The sequence below is a fragment of the Schistocerca gregaria genome, chromosome 9 (genome assembly GCF_023897955.1).
Source record: "Schistocerca gregaria isolate iqSchGreg1 chromosome 9, iqSchGreg1.2, whole genome shotgun sequence".
NCBI lineage: Eukaryota > Metazoa > Arthropoda > Insecta > Orthoptera > Acrididae > Schistocerca > Schistocerca gregaria.
The window spans coordinates 29059368-29086511 of NC_064928.1; the positions used below are offsets into that span (position 1 = coordinate 29059368).

The window sequence follows — 27144 nt, forward strand, 5'->3', positions numbered from 1 at the left end:
TACATTATTTTCTTTCCCTTAGCGAGTGGGGAACCATTGTTTAAGTTTATCTTGATGGTACTGGGCCCTGCAGAAACTATTACAATTTTCTTATAGGTCCAAAAGCAACACTACAGAGAGAATGTGTAAGATGAGAGTAATAATTGATGACTAACAGAATGTCAATTTACGACACAATAACTAAAGTCAGTTTTGTTTATCTATTTATTTTCAAATTACATACGTTACATGGTCACCATCTCCTGTGACTTGGGTGACCATATTTTCTTCGGACAAAAGTGGGACTTTCATACATTTTTTTGGCCAAAAAGTGGGACAATTTTTGTTTCTCGTTAAATTTCACTTTTAATGCTAACATTTCTTCTTCCTCTGCAAATATAGCCTTCACTGATATTCGTGTGTGTGTGTGTGTGTGTGTGTGTGTGTGTGTGTGTGTACAAAAACAAACAAGGAATGGAAACACTGGAAAGAAGTACATTTCAAGTTTTCAGAAATTTTCTTATTAAGAAATGTTATATTTATAACACAGAATGTAGAAAGACATACAGTAACAATCACTACAAAAATATTCTAAGTCAACACAAGGTATTTATGGTTTTGTGGATTCCACACTGCAATCATATTTCTTCGAAGATGAAATTTCATTCAGCAACTCAGGTTTGCCTAATAGGTATGAACATAAGTCAGTGCAACTGTATTTACTGAAGTTTAAACAGGTCAGTAAAATACACTTAACGCTCCTCACCGTAAATCTATTCTTCTCATCTGTCCACTGTGACGATAGTAAGCTGAAAACTCTTTCAACATTTGCATTGTGGGCAGGGAATGAAAAGAAGTACTGCGCTATATTCTCTGAACTATTCATTACACTGGCAAGATCTGAAAAACCAACACCATTTTTCGTGTGCCATCAACTGACTCCATTGTTCACTGTCTGTTTCCACTTGTTGTTTTACAAATGACTGTATATGAACTATTTCATCAAATAAGAGGCTGTCATTTACTAGAATGCCCTTTTCATTTAGCCACATTAGAGTATTTTCAACTACTGACCATTCTGGTGGTTCTGTGAGCATCATCCATGAGAATACAGAAAACTCAGCTATTTCCTGTAACCATGAGGATAAATAGTCTACTGAAGCATCAAAAAACGTTGATACTGCCATGTCAAATTTCTTAACAGACTGGTCATCACAATCGTTCAGCAGTTTTTTTTACACTTAGTAATACAAAATGTTCATGTTTCCTTGAATGTAGACGTGTCGAAACTTTATTTAAGACTATGCTTATCCGTTGCGGATATTTTAGAACCGTGACTGTGTATTCAGTGTAAGTAAGTTATACACAACTGCAACCAACTTGTCAAAGTGTAAACTAATATAGTACGTGTGAAAGTGTTCTGGACATCAGAACGGAGGCAGACAGATACGAAAAAAGCCGCCTATACTGTCGCAAACCAGCACCCAACATTATGCTACAACCAGTAATGATGTAACTTCCCGGATCCTCCCGAAACCATCTGAAGATGAACCTGAAAAGTTTCGAAAACCGGTTCATGTAATAAAGCATTATTATTGAAAAAAAGTGACTGCTTGCAGTTGTGTATAACTTATTTACATTATTTAAGACTGCTAATACTTCATATATGGAATTATTCTGTTTCTCGATGCTCACAATGGATTGTTGGAAAACACTCACTTGTGAATGTACAAGAAGTAAATAACCTTCATTTATAGGATCACTGAAAAAACTCTTTAATGTTGCAGAGCCCTTTGAGTTAGACCAGTCCAGAGTGAGCAGGGGGCGGCCCTCCCTCCCTCCCGCCGCAGCGCGCCTCGGCACTCGAGAGCGACGCGGTGACCAGATATCCCCGGTCAACCGTCAATTACGCCGATTCAGAAACAACAAATGAAGTACACATGTTATTCCAAAAACGTTATCGTGGAAGTAGGGGCAGCAGGTGGTGGTGAAAAAACACAAATTGATAAGGTTATCCTTTATTTTAACAGGCTTTCTCAAAATTACTTTTTAAATCTGGCATTTCTTTTAAAAATATTTCAAAACTATTTCGAATACCTTGACAATTTTCATTATGAAAAGGAGATTACCACGCATGACATTAACAACTTGGCAATGGACATTACAATTGCGACGTGCTACAGACGTGAAATTTAGCCAACAGGAAGAAGATGTTGTGATATGCAAATGATTAGGATTGACACAAGATTAGCGCCGGTGGCGACACCTACAACGGGCTGACATGAGGAACGTTTCCAACCGATTTCTCATACACAAACAGCAGTTGACCGCCGTTGACTGGTGAAACGTTGTTGTGGTACCTCGTGTAAGGAGGAGAAATGTGTACCATCACGTTTCCGACTCTGATAAAGGTCGGATTGTAGCCTATCGCGATTGCCGTTTATCGTATCGCGACATTGCTGCTCGCGTTGGTCGAGATCCAATGACTGTTAGCAGAATATGGAATCTGTGGGTTCAGGAGGGTAATATGGAACGCCGTGCTGGATCCCAACGGCCTCGTATCACTAGCAGCCGAGATGACACGCATCTTATCCGCATGGCTGTAACGGACCGTGCAGCCAAGTCTCGATACCTGAGTCAACAGATGGGGACGTTTGCAAGACAACAACCATCTGCACGAACAGTTCGACGACGTCTGCAGCAGCATGGACTATCAGCTCAGAGACCGTGGCTGCGATGGTCTACTCAAAGATGAACCTGGGTGCACGAATGGCAAAACCTCATTTTTTCGGCCAAATCCAGGATCTGTTTACAGCATCAAGGTGGTCGCATCCGTGTTTGGCGACATCGCGGTGAATGCGAATTGGAAACGTGTATTCGTCGTTGGCATACTGGTGTATCACCCGGCGTGATGGTATGGGGTGCCATTGGTTACACGTCTCGGTCACCTCTTGTTCGCATTGACGGCACTTTGAACAGTGGACGTCACATTTCAGATGTGTTACGATCCGTGGCTCTACCCTTCATTCGATCCCTGCGAAACCCTACATTTCAGCAGGATAATGCACGACCGCATGTTGCAGGTCCTGTATGGGCCTTTCTGGATACAGAAAATGTTCGGCTGCTGCCCTGGTCAGCACATTCTCCAGATCTCTCACCAATTGAAAACGTCTGGTCAGTGGTGGCCGAGCAACTGGCTCGTCACAATACACCAGCCACTACTGTTGATTAACTGTGGTATCGTGTTGAAGCTGCATGGGCAGCTGTACCTGTATACGCCATCCAAGTTCTGTTTGCCCCAATGCCCAGGCGTATCAAGGCCGATATTACGGCCAGAGGTGGTTGTTCTGGGTACTGATGTCTCAGGATCTGTGCACCCAAATTGAGTGAAAATGTAATCACATGTCAGTTCTAGAATAATATCCTTGTCCAATGAATAGCCGTTTATCATCTGCATTTCTTCTTGGTGTAGCAATTTTAATGGCCAGTAGTGTATAAGACAACAGCTATAGAACTCTTTTAAAAATAGATCTATATAGAACAATTTGCAAGGTTTGACATTAACAATAAGAAGACTTTAAACTTGTTATATCAAAAAGTGGAGATTCCAAAAACCTTTAAGTAGCTAGCTTGTACTAAGCAAAAATAATTGTCTCTCGCCAGTTATATAACTTATATTTGTTACAAGATAAATGTGAATAAGCAAGCACACAAGCCTTCACATTAAAGGCAGTTTCCAAAAAAAAAAAAAAAAAAAAAAAAAAAAAACACTCAGCTCGGTGAGGGAGTGACGCGTGTAAAGGGGCCTAAATCACAACAGGCGGAGTAGTTACTGGTGGTCTGCAGAGCCGCAGCAGATCGGCCCCAAAACTTGCATTACAAGCCGCCACCTCCCCGAGTTACCCAAAACCAGAAGATGTAGCGAGGGCGGTGCCTGCACAGACTCCCAACCACAGAGACACGCGACACCGACGCTAAATCACCCAATCGAGGTGTGAATGAAATGGCCCGACCAAGAAGCAATTACCACATTCTCGCGGACAGGTAAACGAAGACTCTCGTGGGGCGACCCCAACAAAACCAATGGTAAAGAAACTCATACACTTCACTAGAACTTGAAAACCTTCTCTTATACAAACAGTAGTCAACTTCTCACACTCCGCCCCAGGGCGGGACCACCTTGCACTTCCAAATGCACGTCAGAGCCGACCGCTGCCAGTTGTTTCAACGGCCGATAAGAAGACATACGGTGCGACGCGCTGATCTGCTGCACCACGGCTTCTAAGCTTCAGACTCAGCCCCTGACAGCCAAGAGGTCGGCCAAAGCACGTGGCGAGCAGTTGAGACCCCCAACAACAGGGCCCCACACGCGCCGTCACCTCTCTCGGTCGCAGCCCAGTACCTATCCCTCGATCGTCACAAGACTATACACTTGCTCCACCTCCCGCCAGACGGCGGTAGCGATCCAAACAGCGCGCCAAAACGAAAGCGCCACCGCAGACACTAGACGCGGAGCGAAAGCACTCCGAATGGCGCGCTTTTCGAAGAGCCGCACACAACTACGGCTCAGCCGGAGGTGTCTACTTCCCACAGGGTGCATTAACACTGTATGGAATACGGATATGTGGTACGAATAATACCAACATGAGAAGCACATGTGGACAGAACCTGCGTAAACCTCTGCACACTGTTCTACACTGCTCTGACTCTGAGCCCTCCTGCGCGGCAGCAGGTTCTCCCACCTCTTTCCATTTCATAGACGGACCCTGCCTCCACAGCGTTTCCCGCCCACATCTCGTGCGTGAGCAGACAAGGTAACTTCAATGATCTCGTGTCTATATATTGGGTTTAATTTCACTTTACTACACGAGTAATTATTTGCAGCTGTTAAGAAGTAACCTTTTACACTCTCAAGAAAAAAAAGTCATCTGCATGCGACGGAAATCGGTAGATGTGATGTACATGTACAGTCGAGGAAATTGTAGCGGCGCTACCGCGTAAGGTAGTTTTACAGACGTGTTCAAATTATTTGATTAAACGAGTATTTTTGTTACTCTTTAAGTTTTCTGGTGTAAAAATTGAGAGAAAAGTGTAATAATTCATTTGTTTTAATAGTTTGATTGATGGCACGAAATTTCCCTTCCGAGCAACTCACAAATCACTAAATTTTTCACAGTTGGTAACATTTGTCATTTTACTTCCAAATCGTGTTGATGTTAGTTGTCTGTGTACACACTTTGAAACAGTGTTTACAGTAATGTTTTATATTTTTGAGGTGTACTTCGACTTGTTATTTATTCTTTCAACTTCTTGCTACATTAACAAGACATTATATACGCCTTATGAACTTGCATGTTTTTAGCTCTAGGAATAAATCGTGGAGTTTCCAAAGAAAGTGAGGTTATGGGGACGACAAAAGATGTTTCACCTGAGAGAGTTTCGGCTCTGGAACTTCTTCTCTCTGAAATCGTTATACACAGCGAGGGAGTGTCGGCAGAATTAGACTATCACAAAAAACTGTCAGCAGAACCAAACTTTCAGTGCAGAGAGGTGGTGAATACAAGCCAAACAGCAAAGGAAAACGTTGACGTAAAATAAAAATCAGTCCTACATCAATACTTACAAACATGGCAACAGTGAACTGTAAACTTACTTCTACAAACGTGAGCCGTCAGCTGAAAAGTTTTGGGTGTTCAAGTTTCACCTGTGGCAGTGAGGAGGAGGCTGTTTGACTGTCGTTTAAAGGCATGCCGACCGAGGAAAAAACAGAAAACCAAAAGATTGCCGTGGGCTAAACAGTTTCAGGAGTGCACATGTGAGAACTGGGCTAAAGTATGTGCAATGATGTGGTAAATTAAGTGGGTCTGATATCTAAAGTTAGGAGTTTTGACTTGAAATTGTGACGTTTTATTGATACTGAAAAAATGCACATTCGAATTCTGGGATTGTCTCCTATGCTACTATTCCCAACTTTCCTAACTTGCAATTTTGTACACGTGCTTCAGGTATGCTTCAGTGACGAATCTGTATTCACTGTGACGGAAGAAAGCAGCCAGTATGTTCCTCGCAGACCTGGAGAACAGTTCAAAGCTGACGGTGTGCAGCAATGTGAGAGGCATCCAACATCCGTTGTAGTCTGGAGTGTGATGTTCGTGAAAGGTCCTCGCACATTACACATTGTTGACAACGAGACAAGAACAATATAAAGAAATCCTCGAAAACGAACTTTTCCCCAAATAAAGAAGTGATTTAAAGCCAAAAGTGTTTCCAAGTACTTGGAATAAAAGCAACTCAAAGTGTTGCCCTGGCAAGGGAATAGCCCTAATATGAATCGAACTGAAAATTTTTGGGGCTATTGTGAAACTGAGTATAAGGAAATTTGCAATAACCACCAAACAGATCTCATGGAGAAACTAGAGGAAATCTGGTACCGTGAGAATGATATTAGGATGTCATGTGAAAAGTTAATAAAAACTGTGCCGGACAGGATAAAAATGTTGATTAAGAACAAAGACATGCATACGAAGTATTGAATGCACGAATAGAATATGTGGATGTAAATGTGTAATAAATGCAAAGTTTTGGAAGAAATTTCTTTAGTGTCATGATTTGAACACGTCTGTAGTGTGAATTTTGCAACGTGAAGTAGGAAAGTTTGTCAGGACGATGTGAGCGCAAGAGTTGCTGAGCGCTGAGCGTAACTCTTGCCGCAAACCGCCATCGATACCAGCGCAGTGGCGCTAATCTAATGTGTGTCAGCACGTGACTCGAAACGGGGGTAGTCACAGACGGCGGTGCTGTGCTACACGGGCACGGCCCAAGGAGAAAAAAGAACTGCGACAGTGGCATGTGTAGTAAGAGCAGCAGTGGCTTACTAGCTGCGACAGTTCGTGCAAGGTTGTGTTTGTTAGTGCGGGTATCGTGCATCAGTAACGTGGCAAGCGATGGCGATGTATCCCGGTTTGCTGCAGCCGCTGCATTCCTGTAACACTCGAGATCGTCATATATTGGTGGGAGATCGGCCATAGATCATCTCACTGTGTAGGGGGTGGGTATAGCTTGTCTGCATGCAGTGTGCGGTACGACTTCCCTGCGTGGTGCCAGTTATTCGGCTGGTGTATTCCAACTGGGTATCCAGTAGTGGTGGCTGATAAACAGTGGCTCACCTGTACCGTTGTGTTTGCGTTTACTTGGCCATAGATGTTAGGTCCTTACAATTATGGTTTTTGGTCTATTATGTTTTCATCTACGGCTGTGGTCGTAGGTCCCCAGAATGAACGGGTTCTGCGAATGTCTGGAGTTTCTTTATAGTCTTGTGGTAAGTTTGTGGATTACCTCCGTGAGAGTCTCGAGTCGGTATTCCCGGTGAAGATACGCGATGCGTGTGCATTGTGGAGCGCTGCTTAAGATTTTGAGTACTTTGTTTTGTATGAGCTGCAGACGGCGCAGGCGTGTGGGTGCAGCGTATCCCCAGACAGCAGCTGCGTACGTCATCAGGAGTCGGATAAGTGTCACGTACATGGACCTCGACACCCTGCTGTTCAGTGTGCTACGCCTGTCGAACATAGGGTAGAGATGTTTGAGCCTCGCGCTTGCTCTGTTGGTCATGGTGTCCCCCCCCCCCCCCCCCCCCCCGAGTAATTTCCGGTCCAACCAGACACCGAGGTATTTGACTTTCTCACGAAAACGTATTGGGCGTGCATGTAGTGTTATCGGCCTGCAGTCGCGATGTCTGCGCCGTTGCTTCGCACTTGTCGACGTTTACTCTAACGCGCCAGTTTTCTAGCCGAGGCTCAGCCACTCCGAGTGCGGTCTCTAATTGTGACGTATCTTAGAAGAAAGATTAAGGAAAGGCAAACCTACGTTTCTAGCATTTGTAGACTCAGAAAAGCTTTTCACAATGTTGATTGGAATACTCTCTTTCAAATTCTGAAGGTGGCAGGGGTAAAATACAGGGAACGAAAGACTATTTACAGTTTGTACAGAAACCAGATGGCAGTCATAAGAGTCGAGGGGCACGAAAGGGAAGCAGCGGTAGGGAAGGGAGTGAGACAGGGTTGTAGCCTGTCCCAGATGTTATTCAATCTGTATATTGAGCAAGCAGTAATGGAAACAAAAGAAAAATTCGGAGTAGGTATTAAAGTGATCTTTAAGAAATAAAAACGTTGAGGTTCGCCGATAACATTGTAATTCTGTCAGAGACAGCAAAGGACCTGAAAGAGCAGTTGAACGGAAAGGACAGTGTCTTGAAAGGAGGATATAAGATGAACATCAAGAAAAGCAAAGCGAGGATAATGGAATGTAGTCGAATTAAGTCGGGTGATGCTGAGGGAATTAGATAAGGAAATGAGACAAAGTAGTAAAGGAATTTTGCTATTTGGGTTGCAAAATAACTGATGATGGTCGAAGTAGAGAGGATATAAAATGTAGACTGGCAATGGCAAGGAAAGCGGTTCTGAGGAGGAGAAATTTGTTAACAACGAATATAGATTTAAGTGTCAGGGAGTCGTTTCTGAAAGTATTTGCATGGAGTGGAGCCATGTATGGAAGTGAAACATGGACGATAAATAGTTTGGACTAGAAGAGAACAGAAGCTTTCGAAATGTGGTGCTATAGAAGAATGCTGAAGATTAAATGGGTAGATCACATAGCTAATTAGGAGGTACTGAATAGAACTGGGGAGAAGAGGAGTTTGTGGCACAACTTGACAAGAAGATGGGACCGGTTGGTAGGACCCGTCCTGAGGCGTTAAGGGATCACCAATTTAGCATTGGAGGGCAGGGTGGAGGGTAAAAATCGTAGAGGGAGACCAAGAGATGAATACACCAAGCGGGTTCAGAAGGATGTAGGCTGCAGTAGGTCCTGGGAGATGAAGAAGCTTGCACAGGATAGAGTAGCAAGGAGAGCTACATCAGACCAGTCTCAGAACTGAACACCGCAACAACAACAATGTTTGGCGCTGTTGAGCAGGGGCGGCGCGCCTCGCCCCGCCGCAGCCTCCGGAAGGCAGGCCGGCCGGAGTTTGACGTGGGCGGAGCGAGTGACGCCTCTGCCACCCGAGGCAGTGGGTCGAAAAGCTGCCCTGTGGCCTGCGCCACGCCCTCCACTGCAGCATCCACGTATCTCTGGCCACTTTAAAATGATTACAAATTCAACAAAAATTGGATGATCTGTTCAAGAGAAAGGCTTCACAAATTGAGCAAGTGAGTAGCGCATTGGCTCGACTCTCGCACGAAGACGAACCGTAGTAACGCTCGCCGTCTGCAGGCAGGTATTGTCTTGCTGAAATGTAGCCTGGGAGCGACTTCCTCTGAAAGACAGCAAAAGAGGGCATACAATGTCCTCGACGTATTGCTGTGCCGCGGGTGACAAAGGAAGGCTCCTGCCGTGAAAAGAAGCGGCACTCGACGCCATGTCTTCTGGTTGTCGGGCCAGGTTGGTTTCCCAACGCCGGCTGGGGTACCTCCAGACACGTGCTCGTTCTAAACGAGACTTACAATATGTGCTCAAAAGTAACGGGACAGCTGGTTAAAAATAATTTACAAGTTTGTAGCGCCCTCCCTTGGCAATGCTGGAATTAATATGGTGTTGGTCCAGCCTTGGCCTTGATGACAGCTTCAATCTCGCAGGCGTACGTTCAGTCAGGTGCTGGAAGCATTCTTGGGGAATGACAGGCCATTCTTCACGGAGTGCTGCACTGAGGAGAGGCCGGTACAATGCAACGTTTTCTATAGGATGCAGGTCAGGACTCCGAGCAGGCCAGTCCATTACCATGATGTTATTGTTGTATAACGACTCCGCCACAGGCCGTGAATTGTGAACAGGTGCTTCATCGTGTTGAAAGATGCAATCGCCATCCCCGAATTGCTCTTCAACAGCGGGAAGCAAGAAGGTGCTTAAAATATCAACGTAGACCTGTGCTGCGATAGTGCCACGCAAAACAAGGGCTGCAACTCCCCTCCATGAAAAACGCGACTACACCATAACACCACCGTCTCCGAATTCTACTATTGGCTCTACACACGTTGGCAGATGACGTTCACCAGGCATTCGCCATATCGACACCCTGCCATCGGATCGCCACATTGTGTACAGTGATTCGTCACTGCACACAACGTTTTTCCACTGTTCAATCGACCACCACACAAGGCGGCGTTTGGCACTTACCGGCATGATGTGTGGCTTATGAGCAGCCGCTCGACCTTGAAATCCGACTTTTGTCACCTCCCACCCAACTGTCATAGTAGTTGCAGTGGATCGAAATGCAGCTTGGAGTTCCTGTGTGATGGTTCGAATATATGTCTGCCTGCAACATATCACGACCCTCTTCAACTGTCGGCTGTACGCTTTTACGCTGCGCGTGTCCCTTCACGTTTCCACTCCACTTCAGACCGGAAATAGTGAGCCTAGGGATGTTTAAGAGTGTGGAAATCTGGCGTACAGACGTATGGTACGCAGTCACCTGACCACGCTCGAAGTCCGTGAGTTTCCCGCAGCGGCCCACTCTCGTCTGTCAAGACGTCTGATGACTACTGAGGTCGCAGACATGGAGTACCTGGCAGTAGGTGGCAACGCAATGCACCTAATATGAAAAACGTATGTTTGGGGGGGGGGGGGGTGCCCGGATACTTTTGGTCACATAGGACTTCACTGGCAGTGGCATACCAACATGACGTTCGCACACCGTACAGCCGGACGACCAGTCGTCACGACCTGGGGTATCTCCAAGCTGCGGCACCCTCACAGCAGAGCCGTACGTCGACGGTATTCCGCGCCCCGTTTTGCTCTCCTTCATGGAAAGCTATCCTGGGCTTACATTTCAGCACGATCGTGCTCGCACGCACACAGCGAGTGTGTCTACTGCTTCTCTTCGCGCTTGCTTAACCCTACCTTCCCCGCAGTAAGGTCGCCGGATCTCTTACCAATTGAGAACGTTTGGAGCATTATGGGCCCTCCAAACAGCTAGAGACTTTGACGATCTATTGGAGAGAAACTGTCGGGATATTCCACAGGAGGACATCCCATGCCTATCAACACCAGTGCGAAAAAATCATTGCATAACGGCCAAAGATGGAACAGCACGTTAGTGACATGTTGAATATCAAAAGTTCTATCTGTCGAATAAATGAAGCAATGTTTCTGAAATTGTAATCCGTGTGCTTGCAGGTACTTGTACATCAGATCATTCGTTGCTCGTCGTTTTTTATTTTTTATTTTTATTTTTTTAGTGCTACGTTCCTATAAATGTCATGCAGTGTTGGTAAGAAGGAAGGGACTGGATTGCTAAATGCGACGTCTTCCTGCTGTCTATCTTCTACAGCGTCGTAGTCACTCAGTCGAAAGATACTGCAATGATCTCACCACTGATTTTGTTCTCGGTAGGTCGCTGAAACCTGTCTTCCATTCAGGAATCAGTGGCACTTACAGAGTGGGCTGCGCAGAGTGGAGCCACTCACCACACATCTACTGTATGTCCAACAACGAGGGCGTGAATACGTCTCGTGGAATGAGACTGATCATGTTCAAGTGCATAACAGTAATCTGGTGCATCCATTGCTTAACTTATGTTGAGATAGCCCAAGTTCTCTAACACCTAGATGACCTACCCCTGTTATAGATGGAGAAATTTTCATCCAGTGGGGCTCTCCCCCTCTCTCCAGTGGGGGAGCCATCGCTGCGGTGATGCACCTGACGCTCGTCCTGCTGTAAACAGGGTACCACTCAATGGCAGTGGCGATAATAAAGTCGGCGTTGTGGAGTACGTACTGGGAGCGAGTTGCTCTTGGGGCAGCCTCCGGCTGTTCTACATTTTCACATAAAAGCTCACTTAACAAGTTTGAATAATCGCTCATTTCATAGACTAAAAATATCTCCAAAACATAAACATGAGTTCCGTGAAGTTATTTTGTCTGCTCACATAATAGAACTGGACAGGAAATACTTGGGAAGTGAAACTGCTACAAAATTAACCGTGATGGTGCGGAAAATTCCTTTTCCGCAAGAATGCTACAGCTGCCATACGAAATGACTAAGAATCGGTTCCCCTTTAGGAGTGTAGAAGACTATGCAGATATTTATGCAGAATGTGTCAATGTGTGTCTCTTAATCTCATATCTGTATTTCATCCAGTGTTAACGCACTTTGTGGAAAATAAACAGCCCCGGTGTTTCTGTGCTCTGCGTCAACACAGATACCTGAGGCGCGCTCTAGGCGGTCGGCATAACTTTCTGAAACGTCACTGAATTGTGACATACTGCTTGCTCTTCCGTTTGCACGGCTATCAAAGAGGGCAGTGCATATCCCCAATCTCGCGACATAACTTCCTTCAAGCTTCAACCAGCCACGTACTACCCTCCACCCCGTTGTCAGAATGGGGTTGATCTGAGATTCTGTTATTCTGCGCAACGGATTAACCTGAGATGTACCCTTTACCCTGTGGCTCCCGCAAGATGCAATTTCCACCCCCATACTACAAAAGAAGTCAGACAGACGCTCCTAACGTTCTAAAGAGAAATGCCTGAAAAACTTTCAGCAATAAATATCTTTTGGAGTCGTCCGCTGTAAGGAAATGACACAAAAATTCACAAAATTTCTTACGTAACTAGTGGGATACTTGGGTACTGGAGTAGTGCTAGTTTGTGTAAGAAAAACATGAAACTAAAGAAAATTATTATCTGCAAAAATTCTGAGAAATCACAATGGCACTTTTAGTTATGAACTGAACAAGTTATATCCTGTTTCTTTTCGGAATGTGATGTTACCTCTCAAAGATAGGATTCACTAATGAAATTTCTATACAAAGTTTAATATTGTTATTGACTTGGCAGAATGGCTGAGAGGCGCGCCTACTCAACTTGAAGAATTATCCTTTAGAATGTTGCTAGGTATGGTCGAGGCTGTCTGAGTGAAATGGAGTGAAGTGTACTGTTGTGGAGGAAATATGGGGCTCGCAATAGCTGTAGCGCACAATACTGTAAGCTGCGATGACTGTTGTCTGCGCTGCTCGCTGCTGAAAAATAAGATAACTCTCGTTCTATCTGGATTGACCTTCGCCAATCGAACTCTCTCTACTCCTTTATGAATTCAGGGACTCCTATTCGCCCCTAGTCTAACTATTGGCGTGGTACACCGGTCAGAGAACCACGATGACACTCAACTCTGTCCATTCACACCGCACAATAAATGTGTCGGCCAACACAGTGAACAACGCTTAATCGCAAGGACTCAACATAGAGAGTCGCACTTCGATTCGCTCTCAACAGAGGTGCTCTCCCAGTGAAGTACTGAGAAGAGACTTGTTCCTCGCTCCAAGAGCGACAACGGAATGGCGCCTCTCCACGCCAGATGTGAAGGGGCATATCTTTCGGTCTCTGCCAATCAGCATTGCTCTTCTAAAACTGGAGAATGACTTTTCGTTTAAGGCGACCAATCCGTAAATCTGTAGTATCGGCGTTTGGCGTTTCCTGTCTCCCTGTGAAAATCTCTGAAACTGCGTGCTATGTGTAAAGAATACGTAAGCTGGCCGCTCCCACACAATGTAGCGGAATTTGCTTCTAAGCCAAACACGGGGTCGTTCCTCCTCTTCCGCTCCACGGGCGGCCACCGGCCAATGTAGATGGGTTGGGACTGGCCTACTGGCGTGTGGTTGCCCCTCTCGAACTAAAAGCTCCTGTGACAGACGTGTCTGGAACGTATGTGTGTACGCCAGCCTCGAGTATTTCAATCATGGTGTGCACTTGCCATTTATTAGTTATTTGCATATCGTTTACATGAATTCATAAAACATTGACTTCATCTTATCGAGTTTGGGTTCGAATGAAGCGTCTTGATGTGCGGAATATGATTGTGAAAGAGGAATATGTAAGCAATGAAGGTCAGGAGACCACAACGTCTTACACTGTTACACTCCTGGATCACTATTTATTCCTTAATACAATTGACTGCACTTAGATATGGTACATACATTTAATATTTGTCCTTAACCCACTTCATTTAATAGTAAAAAACACTATTTTCAATAAAACGCGTTTTTCTGTGCCCTGCAACGCCGAGGCTGTATTACTTCTGGAGAGAAAATCAATAGGACCGTTTTTGTAGGAAATTTTGTACAAGGAAATATTTTCGTTAGAAACCGTTGTTTACGAAATACTTTTAAACGCCATCCCCAACATCACTGTTTGCACCTCATTGGTCAGGACTGTCCCTCCCACCACTGTACAAAAATTTGCGACTACACGATTTTTCCCCTATTCGACCTTTCCGGTTTTCGTTGACTATGTAAGCAGTTCGGACTCTGTAAACTGTATTTACATTGAGAAAGACTTTTAAAAAATGCAACACTATTTACATAGTGTATATTTTTCAGTTTGCCGTGTCCTTGGTCTGTGCAAATATGGCGGAAGGTTGGCTGGATCTTATCACTGAAAAGGCCATGGAAGAAGGTCATGTGGAGGTAAATATGACTGTTTTAGAGTAACTCTTCTTATATGAGACAATTGTGTCACAATAATGGATGTGGAGCTACTGTACTATGGTGAGCCGGCCCGGGTGACCGAGCGGTTCTAGGCTTTTCAGTCTGGAACCACGCGTCCACTACGGTCGCAGGTTCGAATCCTGTCTCGGGCATGGATGTGTGTGATGTCCTTAGGTTAGTTAGGTTTAAGTAGTTCTAAGTTCTAGGGGACTGATGACCTAAGATGGTAAGTCCCATAGTACTCAGAGCCGTTTATTATGGTGAACATTTCTACCAGCATTTCTGTCACTGTTATACTCTGGTTCTGTTTAACACTAATGATACTTCGACGTTAGAGTTCGTTGGCCCATACGCACTCACGCTTTCAGTGTTTTCTCTGAATAGTTTTGTACGGGAGGTTTCACTTGGAAGTTACAATTACCTGACATTTTCAGTGTTGTTGGAGGTGATGTTTAAATGTATTATTTAGTTTTCGTTGGGAGAGCTTCTTTATTTGCCAGGATCGCAAGGACGAGTTCTTCGGTTGCTTAATTCGACCAATTAAATGGCTATCTTCAGATCTGAAGGCATATACAACCAACAGCTCGATGTTCATAATACACTCCTGGAAATGGAAAAAAGAACACATTGACACCAGTGTGTCAGACCCACCATACTTGCTCCGGACACTGCGAGAGGGCTGTACAAGCAATGATCACACGCACGGCACAGCGGACACACCAGGAACCGCGGAGTTGGCCGTCGAATGGCGCTAGCTACGCAGCATTTGTGCACCGCCGCAGTCAGTGTCAGCCAGTTTGCCGTGGCATACGGAGCTCCATCGCAGTCTTTAACACTGGTAGCATGCCGCGACAGCGTGGACGTGAACCGTATGTGCAATTGACGGACTTTGAGCGAGGGCGTATAGTGGGCATGCGGGAGGCCGGGTGGACGTACCGTCGAATTGCTCAACACGTCGGGCGTGCGGTCTCCACAGTACATCGATGTTGACGCCAGTGGTCGGCGGAAGGTGCACGTGCCCGTCGACCTGGGACCGGACCGCAGCGACGGACGGATGCACGCCAAGACCGTAGGATCCTACGCAATGCCGTAGGGGACCGCACCGCCACTTCCCAGCAAATTAGGGACACTGTTGCTCCTGGGGTATCGGCGAGGACCATTCGCAACCGTCTCCATGAAGCTGGGCTACGGTCCCGCACACCGTTAGGCCGTCTTCCGCTCACGCCCCAACATCGTGCAGCCCGCCTCCAGTGGTGTCACGACAGGCGTGAATGGAGGGACGAATGGAGACGTGTCGTCTTCAGCAATGAGAGTCACTTCTGCCTTGGTGCCAATGATGGTCGTATGCGTGTTTGGCGCCGTGCAGGTGAGCGCCACAATCAGGACTGCATACGACCGAGGCACACAGGGCCAACACCCGGCATCATGGTGTGGGGAGCGATCTCCTACACTGGCCGTACACCTCTGGTGATCGTCGAGGGGACACTGAATAGTGCACGGTACATCCAAACCGTCATCAAATCCATCGTTCTACCATTCCTAGACCGGCAAGGGAACTTGCTGTTCTAACAGGACAATGCACGTCTGCATGTATCCCATGCCACCCAACGTGCTCTAGAAAGTGTAAGTCAAGTACCCTAGCCAGCAAGATCTCCGGATCTGTCCCCCATTGAGCATGTTTGGGACTGGATGAAGAGTCGTCTCACGCGGTCTGCACGTCCAGCACAAACACTGGTCCATCTGAGGCGCCAGGTGGAAATGGCATGGCAAGCCATTCCACAGGACTACATCCAGCATCTCTACGGTCGTCTCCATGGGAGAATAGCAGCCTGCATTGCTGCGAAAGGTGGATATACACTGTACTAGTGCCGACATTGTGCATGCTCTGTTGCCTGTGTCTATGTGCCTGTGGTTCTGTCAGTGTGAGCATGTGATGTATCTGACCCCAGGAATGTGTCAATAAAGTTTCCCCTTCCTGGGACAATGAATTCACGGTGTTCTTATTTCAATTTCCAGGAGTGTATAAAGAATTCACGAAATTAATGATTTTTCATAATAATACATACCACATAATACAAAGCATCGACTAAAGCATCGACTACTGAAGTAAGACGCTTTGTCACAACCGTGTTCACCATTGCGAGCTGTAAAATAGAGTTCAATACAATTCGTGGAACTAATTCATAGACATAGGTAAAAAATTACGTTCGACAAGAGTTTTTGAATAACAAGTAAATAAGGAAGTTTGGTTGCAATAGATACCTATAAGCTACACTATGCAGCACGTCATTGTGTAGTAGAACAGACACATAACAGTGGTACGGTGAGACAGTTTAAGGAGCTGTCTTGTCTGTCGACAGTACTGGGCGAAGCTACCCAGCTGACATCGGTAGGTAGACTTGCACGTACTGCAAGCTGCCGCCAGATGGCAGTTCAGTAAATATAGGATATTTTTACAGAATAATACAAAATAATGAGAAATAGGTGCAGTAGTTTAAAAACCAGATGAAGGGGAATTACAATTTTACAGATAGAGCCAATGGAATAAATAGGTGGTAAATTCTGATGTATTGCTGTATTGGAATGTCAGACTGTATGAAAATACGTTAACGTAAAATGCTAGATGCTACATGAGACAATAGTACGCTTGAAATTATAAAACTGAAATACAATGCTCGTTTACAAATTTCAAATGTAGTTTACCGTGGACGGGCACTATGTAAGTAGCAGACCGTTGACATAGTACATGATTCAAATTGTATAAGAGTAAAATATTTTGACTGGAGTTCACGGTACCTGAAAGCATATTCAGTTTCTGGCTACACTAAACTTCTTGTCAATGTTTCATTCTGAATAAGAGCACAGAATCCAATACTGAAAGTTCTGATCGTAAGCTGATAAATGTCTATGGCAGTTAAAATGTTTTGTAAAGAAATATAGAAACAAGTACATATAAAGGCGCAAATATTTAAGAACACAGAGTGACGCACAAAACGCAGGCCAACAGAAATATAAATACTGATCTACATGTAACCCAAATAAATGGACAGTTTGTAGAAAGTGTTCGATGTAGTATATGTATACCCACTAATGTAACGAATATGGCATTAGAAGCAATACAGCAAAGCATTTTCAGTTTATGAAAACTGTAATCTCCTTTTACAAGGTCAACTGTTACAGTTAAGTAACATATTGTGCACAGGTCAATGTCTACGTTAATACGAGCATTATGCTGGCTGTTGAACACAGTAATATACAGCCCTTTTGTGTTCTTTGGACATCAGACATATGTGCCCTTCTCTTAAAATTTTTTGACAAACTGTTAGAAGTACGCAGCAATTATATAGACTTTTGTAGTATGAACATCTTGAGCATTTGTCGGTCATGCATGGAATCGTATTGGTGCATTCATATCTGCCTCCGTACCGTACATTTCTAGCACGTTTCTATTTGACTGATATTATGCTTTGTAGGCAAAATATTCTCGACGTTACGTTGCAGAGCGAAAATATCAATGTAGACATCGATCTAGGAACAACGAATTAATTAACTGTAACTGTTTGTTGTGTAAAAGCAGGCTATCATCTTGTCGTTTCTATAAACTGAAAATGCTATAATTATTACAGTTATGTAACACTATATTTGTACTGTTTTGACTGCCATATTTGCTACATTAGCGCTATGTACCATGGAACGTGTCACAGCGCTGCGTTCTCTACACGCTGTTCACTTCCTTCAGTTGTACGTCAGCTAGTACTATATTTCTCTTCATATACTTTTTGTACATCACTGTATGTAGTTATGATACTTATGCCTTTATGTGTGCTTCTTTTTTTATTTTATTTTTTTTGTAACATTTACCAGGTTATGGTGGGAACCTTTAAAACCTTTTTTTTTCCCCTGTTATTAAGGATGAATCATTGACATGCATTTAAGTGTAGCCAATAACTGAATTGCTGTCAGGTACCACGACGACAGTCAAAAACAGTTTCCTCTTATATGATTTGTACCATTTTCTATGTTGACAGTCCAGGTGAAGAGGTGGCTGGTCCGGTGGCCGTGGCAGCAGTGCAGTTGGTGCACCTCGGCCCATTCATTTACCTGGAAAGCGGACATTTAGGAAATCCTGGACGTCAGGGAGGTAGTGTGGCGGTGCGCCATCTTGCATAACTCTACGTCTCGCTCTTGGGCACCAACGTCAATCTGGGGGATCAAAAAGTTTTCCAATCTATCGAAGTGCACTAACCCATTGATAGTTTTCTCTTGGAAAAAAGGGCCACAAGCTTTGCTCTTGCTTAGTGCACAAAACACATTCGATTTTGCGCATTCCATTCATGTTCCAGGAATTTTCGTGGATTTTTGCTGCCCCAAATTCTACAATTGTGTTTATTAACTTTGCCACCTACGTGAAAAGTCACCATTCAAGATAATCTTTCCAGTGAAACCTTCATCTTCATTCAAACAACGTAACATTTCCAAACAAAGTCCTTACGAGAAATCCTATTAGTATCTTCTTGTTCTTGCACCATTATCGACTTGCACAGTTTGAGATGCAACCGTTTTCTAGAGACCCACAAAATAGTTATGTGTGAGCTGCCCATCTCTTAAGAAGGACGCCATTTCGATTTTGTAGGACTGTTCGTGAAGCTTTGTCTGACTTGCTCTACAACATCGTCAGATGCTCTTGGACAACTTGAGGAGTTTTTGTCTTACTCAGTATTCAGATTCAGTAAAACAATTACGTCACTCGTAAACAGTAGGCTGCTGGAAGGATCTTTACCGTACTACGTATGAAAATTACGTTACACAGTTATCTCAGATAGCGACTCTTCAAACCACAACATGCAGCGAGTACGCTGGGGACCAGTAGAGGCTGTTGCCGCTGGCGCTTGCAGTGATGCGACACTGTAGTAGCGTACCACGAGACTCGAAGTATTAGCTGTTTCCCTTCCAGACGATATCAAGACCAAGTCTGTAAGTCGTATTAATAAGTATGTACGAGTCTTCTAAGTTATAAAATTCTTTCTGATAAAACATTTATTGTGTCCACTGGACACTAAGAAAGATCAGTATTTCTGTGGACTGCTCCATGAACTAATATCTTCCAGCTGTAAGAACAAAAACCTATTTTAAAACTATTTTTTTACATAACAGGACTGTGACGTTGCCACACCTTCAGTATTAATTAAACTAATAATCTGACACGATTGGGTTCTAAACACTCATGCTCTTTTACAGGTTCACAATTTACTCTTACGCGCAAATGTCAACACAGCAGAAGATGAAACTGGTGACGCAGTAGCAAACCTGAAAGCCAAAGATGATCGTGCAGACCAGTTGAGAAGCCTTCAGGGCATTGGCCAGCAACAAAAAGTGTCGACAGGGGTGGGAGGACAGGAACTAGGTGGTAATTCTAGCCCCAGCTGTGCTGTAGGGGTTCCAGATGGGGGTGCCCTATCCACAGCACAGTCTGGAGTAGACGCCAGTGGATGTGAATGGACAGAGCTGCACAACATGTACCTGGTAGGTAACGATAGGGGCGCCATGTTGTTTGTGGATGGGGGCACTATAGTGCAACGTGCGACGGTGGTTCCAGGTGAGAAATGTCAGAGACTGCTTGCAGAATCTGGAGGTCGACTGTTGTGCCTGTCTGCCAGAGGAGACACTCGAGGAGTAAAGCTTAAGGTAGTTCCCGCAGAGGGTGAACTCGAGCAGCATCCGGCAATCTCATCACTACACTATGACGCGGCCGTCGGCAACGCCGGTATTCTTCACACACTTGTAAATATCGGTGCAGATGTGAACAAAACAGATGAGTACGGCAATGCAGCACTACACTACGCCGCCACCTCTGGGAGTGCAGATTGTATCTCGCTCCTCTTAGAAGCAGGTGCAGAAGTACAGGCAAAAACTGAAGACGGCTCTACAGCCCTGCATTTGGCATCGAGGAACGGCTATGCAGACAGTGTGAGACTGCTTATAAGGAGTGGTTCAGACGTCAACGGGCAGAACTCAGATGGGGATACACCTCTGATCTGTGCGGCAGGCAGTGGCAGTGTCGACTGTATGACGGTACTGTTAGACGCTGGCGCAGACGTATGCGAGACTGATAACCGCGGTGATACTGCTCTCTGCGTTGCAGCGGGTGGTGGCAATGCAGAATGTGTTGCGGTCTTGGTAGCTGCAGGTGCAGAAGTCAATGTACAGGACTCGGGGGGTTATACACCGGTCCATGCTGCAGCTGTGTTCGGGAGTGTGGAGTGTGTCAAGTTGCTGACAGACGTCGATGCAAGTGTGCGAGTACAGGATAATGCAGGTAACACGCCTCTGCACTTTGCCGTTGCTATGGGCAACACAGACTGCGTCAGGCTGTTGATCGAGTTGGGTGCCAGTGTGCACGAGCAGAATCGTGACGGGGCCACTCCGATGCACCGTGCGGCAGAAGAGGGTCACGCCGATTGCGTAAGACTTCTCCTAGACGGTGGGTCTGCCGTGAATGCAAAGAATAACGATGGCTACATTCCATTGCACTTTGCAGCAGGAGGTGGTCACACTGAGTGCACGAAACTTCTCGTACACGGCGGATCTGACGTGCTGGCCCAGAGTGCAGACGGATCGACTCCTCTGCACTACACAGCTCTGAATGCTGGCAATGTCGACTGCATCCGCCTCCTGTTGGACGCCGGCGCCAGTCTGGCAACGCTGGATGGGGAGGGCGGCACGCCGCTGCACTGCGAAGCAGCCAACGGGGACGTGGAGTGCACCGCCCTGCTGGTGGCTGCCGGGTCGGACATCCGTGCACAGGACTCCGACGGCTACACGGCGCTGCACTTTGCTGCACTGAACGGCAATGCCGAGTGTGCCGCCTTCCTGCTGGACAATGGTGCGGACGTGCGAGCTCAGACCGTAAATGGTGACACCCCTCTGCACCGGGCAGCTGGTAAAGGTCACGCTGATGTCATCACCGTGCTACTCCGAGCGGGTGCGCCTGTAGGGGTGCAGAACAAAGCAGGAAAGACAGCCCAGCAAGTGGCGCAGGAGGAGGGGAACGTGGTCTGTGTGGCACGATTGCAGGGTGCCGAAGTGGTCGAGGTGGGCGATGATGTCCGCTCCAGAGGTACAAAGTGTCATACTGGTCAAAATCACAGGCGCTTGTGTTCACTTTTATAATCTCCGCAGCTGAACTGCAACTACTTTCACTACAAAAAGTCGTCGGTAAAAACTGATATTACGAATGTTTCAAACATTTTGGGCAGAAATTATCCAGAAGGTGGAAGTGTAAAATGAGTGTTTTTAGATGAAGTTTTGTTGGGCTGTGAAATATAGAGTGAACACTGTCCATGACATATGTATTGGTAGACTGTTACTTCTCGCAACACAACATGCCTGCATATTGGGGTTGCTGTCTTACTAAATAATGCATAATCGTGACTGTGAAGCGTTTGAAGAAGAGCATTTAATGAATGGTCCTGCACGATGTAGTATAAATGTGCGTGCATAACAGCCATCATGTGATTCCATATATGTGTGTTTGGAAAATTTTCCTCTTAATCAATGTTCTGTTGTAACAGTATGTATTTTTCTATGTCTGATATAGTTATGTATCTGTGTTCGCTCTGGGCAGTGTACTACTCAATATAAAATGTTAATTATGCTATATATGCTCTATGTAGCAAAAAAGACAAAGACTGTTTCTTCACCTCACTGCTTTCTTTTGCTGTCTATGGTATCGTTAAAGCTTTCTAGGTAGACTGGTCACTGTCCTTAATATGAACTTCTGATCAAACAATGGGCAGAACATGGAAGTCTCAAGGACACAAAAATATACAACTGTCACAGCTAAATCATCCATCAGATGTGCTTCAGTTATGACAATTGATTTGCTCACATGGCATGTGTATACACAGTTGTACTATGATAAAATTATGGTGATACATGGAAATGGACATACATTCATTTTAATTGTACAAAACTGATAACAATTTGGTCATTTGATATGTTCATATCTTATTTTATATATTTTTTACAGGCACTAGTAGACAGCTTTCTTAAAGTTTAGTAACAGCATCACACAATACAGCACTATTTTTTGTAGTCAGTATCAGTCATACTCAACTCATTTGTACTAGAGGAGAATAATTATATAAGGAGCAGTCAGATTAAAACGAGACAGATGGAAAAAAGGAAGTAAGCAGTTCATTATTTCAAAATTAATCGCCATAACTGTTAATGGACACGCCCACATGTTCCCACAATTGTTTAGAGTGTGCTAGAAAGCAGTATTCTTGGAAATTCCAAACGCATCCTCCATATAGACCCAATCTCTCCTCACGTAATTTACAAATTTGGAGAAAGATATTTGTGGACGTCGATTTGTTTTGAACGACGAAGTGCACGCCTGGGTGCAATCATGATTCCATAGACAGTGAAGGCACTGATCATTCTGTCTCACAGTGGGATAAATGTATTAACAATTAGGGCGAGTACTTTTGGAATAATAAGCAACTGGCTTACATTTTGTGCTCCTGACAAATAGAGTGTATACACTGACTGTACATAAGGTCTCAAAAAACTTTTTCATCTAGTATAAATGCGTTATACACAGATTGACTGTTATACAAAATATGGAAAAATGTTTTGCAAGGCACTATGTACAGTCAATGTATGCACTTCGCATACACTTGTTCTCCTTTGGTACAAATAACTGGATGATGATCGGTGTATGAGAGAAATCGATTATAAAGAACAAGTAATGATACAGTTCCCAAGCCATAATTCATGTTTTTGGATTTACCACTTTTAAGGAAAGGAGCGGAATATTTTATTCTTGCCAGTGATATGAATGGTGTAATACTTAACTAATCAAACACAGAAATAAAGTTCCTACTATTTGTGTGATAAAAATTTAGTTCGTATGATCACATTATGTATATTTGTGTTTGTGTGTGTAATGTTAATAAACATTTGTAATTTCATAATAACAGAATTTTCCTCATAAAACTGCCTTTCTTTTCCAATCCGACCGGTGTGGGAGAGCGGTTCTAGGGGTACAGTCTGGAACCGCGTGACTGCTATGGTCGCAGGTTCGAATCCTGCCTCGTGCATGGATGTGTGTGATGTCTTTAGGTTAGTTAGGTTTAAGTAGTTCTACGTTCTAGGTGACTGATGCCCTCAGGAGTCCTATAGTGCTCAGAGCCATTTGAACCATTTTTTTTCTTTTCCAATAATAACACACCTACACAAACGGTTATAACAAAAAAACATGTGTTTCAACCCAGTTATCATTCCATTTCTCTGACTCAGACTTCCTGAAACCTGATTCGTAGGTAGTCAGACAGCACACAGGATAAGGTTAAGGTAGTGGATGGGGCCATAAAAAGTTATTGTGAGTTGCACAATCAAACACACAACTTTATTTTTCTACAAATCACTTATTTACATAATGGCTTAAAAGATCACAATTAAACAATAAGTCTGAAGGCCACACATAACACATGGAACAACTTACGGCTTAGGGCATGGATTACAAACAATTTCTAAGAAATATTTTTTTAAAAACAATCAATGCTCAAAATTTTAATTTTACATAGCTGAAGGTCTTAATGTAAAATTTAAAAAAACTGAATTAATAGACGGCCAATGGCCTTGCACAGTACTTCAACTAAAATGAAAATCACAATTTTAAACAAACAGAAAAAGTCGTGCTCAGGAGTGTTCCAAGGGTCGGCCTGGGGAGGTAGCTCAAACGTAAGGGGAGGTGAGACAGGCAGCCAAAAATTAAAGTGTGGTAATCGGATAGCAACCAAAACTAGAAAAAGGCGACAAGGAAAAGGCACGCTGCCTGCAAACTACGCTAACGACCAGGGCAGGTAACTGGAGCGTTAGTGGCCACAGGGCAGAAAATACCGCTGGTCAATTTAATAATTAATCACAACATAGAAGACGTCTGCAAGATTTCGCAACTCTAGCACATCATACGATGCTGCTAGCCTGAACGGCCAAGGGGGCAACAACCCACAAATGGACGAGGAGACGTCACAATAGTTGAGGTTTCATAACAGATTAACTGATCACTCAACTTCAGCGTCCAGGTTCAGTGGGCAACGAACTTGTCACTCTCACAACTAGTGCCACACGATCCGACAGCGCATGCACACCGCCAGTGGCCCCGGCCTGGCCTGGCGCAGCAGAGACTTGCTTGCTGCTCCGTCCCAACTGACTCACTCCATCCAACACGCAGACAGCGTTACAATAACTGGTCAGTCAAAACCACAAGCTACACACGGTTCTGCAGGAACACTTCCACAAACAACTCGAATGATAGTAAAACCAGTGACTGTGGAACAACTACGAGGAATCACACAGGGAACCCGGAAGTGGTCGGCGACCGAATAGGCGTCGTCCAATGAGACGACCGACCAAACGACCAACCAAGGTCGCCCCCACTCAAGTCGTGTGTGTAGGCAACAGTCGGGCGAGTCATGGCTTTTTGAACCTGACTGCTGTTCCGTTTCGACTGCCTTCGGATGCACGACTACCCGGAGACACTGGCTTGGACCCAAACATGCACAGCGAAGACTTCCACATTGGAAATCCGACATCTCTGCACAAGGAAGGAACCGGCCCAAGGACCACAAGCTGATCTATTGAAGGGCCCCAGAAGTGATCGGAAGACCAAATACACGTCGGCCGATGAGACAACCGACCGAACGACCAACCAACGGTCGTCGCCAATCATGTCTCCTTCTGTCAGACAGTGCATGTGTGTGTTCCCAGCGGTCGGGCGAGTACTGGCTGTCCAGACATCAGTGGAGCTCCATCCTGAATTCCTTGATGTCTGTTGACAGCTCGGACACACGACGATCCTGAGACACTGGCTCAGACCCAATCATGCACAGGAAACACTTGCCCATTGGGCATCCAACATATCTCCACAAGGAAGGAACTGACCCACGTCCCACAAGATGACCAATTGAAGGGGCCCAGAAAATAGTTGTCCTTGCTCACGTCTCCTTCCATTGGACAGTGCATGTGTGTTATCAACAGTCAGGCCAGTACTGGCTGTTCAGACCTTACTGGAGCTCCATCCACACACCACGACCCGGAAATACTAGCGGTCGCTCCAAAGATAGTACGACAGTGCTCTTATCGATAGCGCTGATACTGCCACTCACAGGCAGGTAGGTCAGTGACTCTCATAAATCGGATAAGAAACGATGTGACAGTAGCACAAAGACAAGATGTCAAATAATGAATGGCACGAACACAAGTGATTCACGACTCACTTCCCTTTGTGTGACTCAACCAACTTGTTTGTCTAAATATAATCTATAAATGTGAACACTAAAATGTAACAGTGCTTCTTTACATGTATATATCATGGTGCAGACTAGAAATCTAATGTCGTTCATGTTCCACACAGGTGCAAGTGTAAAGGAGAGATATAGATTCTCACAGTTGTAGTACTTATATGTTTCACGCTATGAAATAATTTTTAACACTATGTATCTCTTGTAGAGCAAGCTGTATGCTGTTACAAACGACCTACAGACTGCAGTAAACAAATGAGAAAACATTATTCTGTCACTGTGAAACTGCAAAGATCCTAATCTAATCTGCTCGCTGTTACACTGCACTTGCACTTATGGGCCCTGGCTAAAGGTTGGTGCTCACTATGGTGTCTATTAAAACTAAGTCATGTTACTGTCTGATGCCTTAGGGGCACAGCCTTGGGGATTTTTCCAGAATGAGATTTTCACTCTGCAGTGGAATGTGCGCTGATATGAAACTTACTAGTTGATTAAAACTGTGTGCCGGACCGAGACTCGAACTCGGGACCTTTGTCTTTTGCAGGCAAGTGCTCTACCAACAGAGCTACCCAAGCACAACTCAGGCCCCTTCCTCACAGTTTTACTTCCGCCAGTACCTCGTCTCCTACCTTCCAAACTTCCAAACAATGGTTCGCAGGAGAGCCTCTGTAAAGTCTGGAATGTAGGAGACGAGGTACTGGCGAAAGTAAAGCTGTAAGGAAGGGACATATCATGCTTGGGTAGCTCAGTTGGTAGAGCACTTGCCCACGAAAGGCAAAGGTCCTGAGTTATAGTCTGGGTCTGGCACACAGTTTTAATCTGCCAGGGAATTTCATATTTCTAAATATTATAATAAAGAGCATTTAAAAGTAATTCCAATTGGAGAACATTTAAGAATATTATTACCATTGGAAAACATAAAAAAGTCTTCTTAAGCTGATGTAAATTCAAAAAATGTTTTATAAGTATCAAACAACAAAAGAAAAATATTCAGATAAATGTAAAAAATGAATTCTAGAATATAACAAAAAAGGAAAAAAATCTAATTCTGTATAAATGGGTCTTCTTAATTTTTGTTGAAAGGTTTAGAAAAATATAACATATAATTTATTTTAAAAGAAAAATCAAAAATGTTATTTGATACATGTATGTAAATTTTCATATACATATTTTATACTAAGAATAATGATAAAAAAGCCTCAAATTTTAGTGGTGTTACAAGTTTAAAACAAGATAATGATGCTAGGGAATACAGATTTGGTTTCATCACATTATAGTGAAAATCATCCACAATAAATAGTACTGTATTTTCAAAATTTGTTGTAGCTCTTAATTTATATTTTTTACCCTGTGAAACTAATTTTATATCTAAACTGTATCATT

General features: G+C 44.4%; 1 protein-coding gene across 4 annotated transcripts in view; it reads left to right on the plus strand.

Moving 5' to 3' along the window:
- LOC126291794 (uncharacterized) overlaps nt 1-26043 on the plus strand; it is a 146181-nt gene extending 120138 nt beyond the window's left edge. For 2 of the 4 annotated variants that reach the window (XM_049985487.1, XM_049985489.1), the window contains 2 exons: nt 14345-14431; nt 19691-23424. In XM_049985487.1, the coding sequence (XP_049841444.1) occupies nt 14345-14431; nt 19691-21622 (2019 nt within the window). In that variant the 3' untranslated portion in view covers nt 21623-23424. Of the gene's footprint in view, nt 1-14344; nt 14432-19690; nt 23425-25969 lie in introns of those variants that run through there. The other 2 variants (XM_049985490.1, XM_049985488.1) reach the window with 2 other exon arrangements.
- The last annotated feature ends 1101 nt before the right edge of the window (nt 26044-27144 follow it).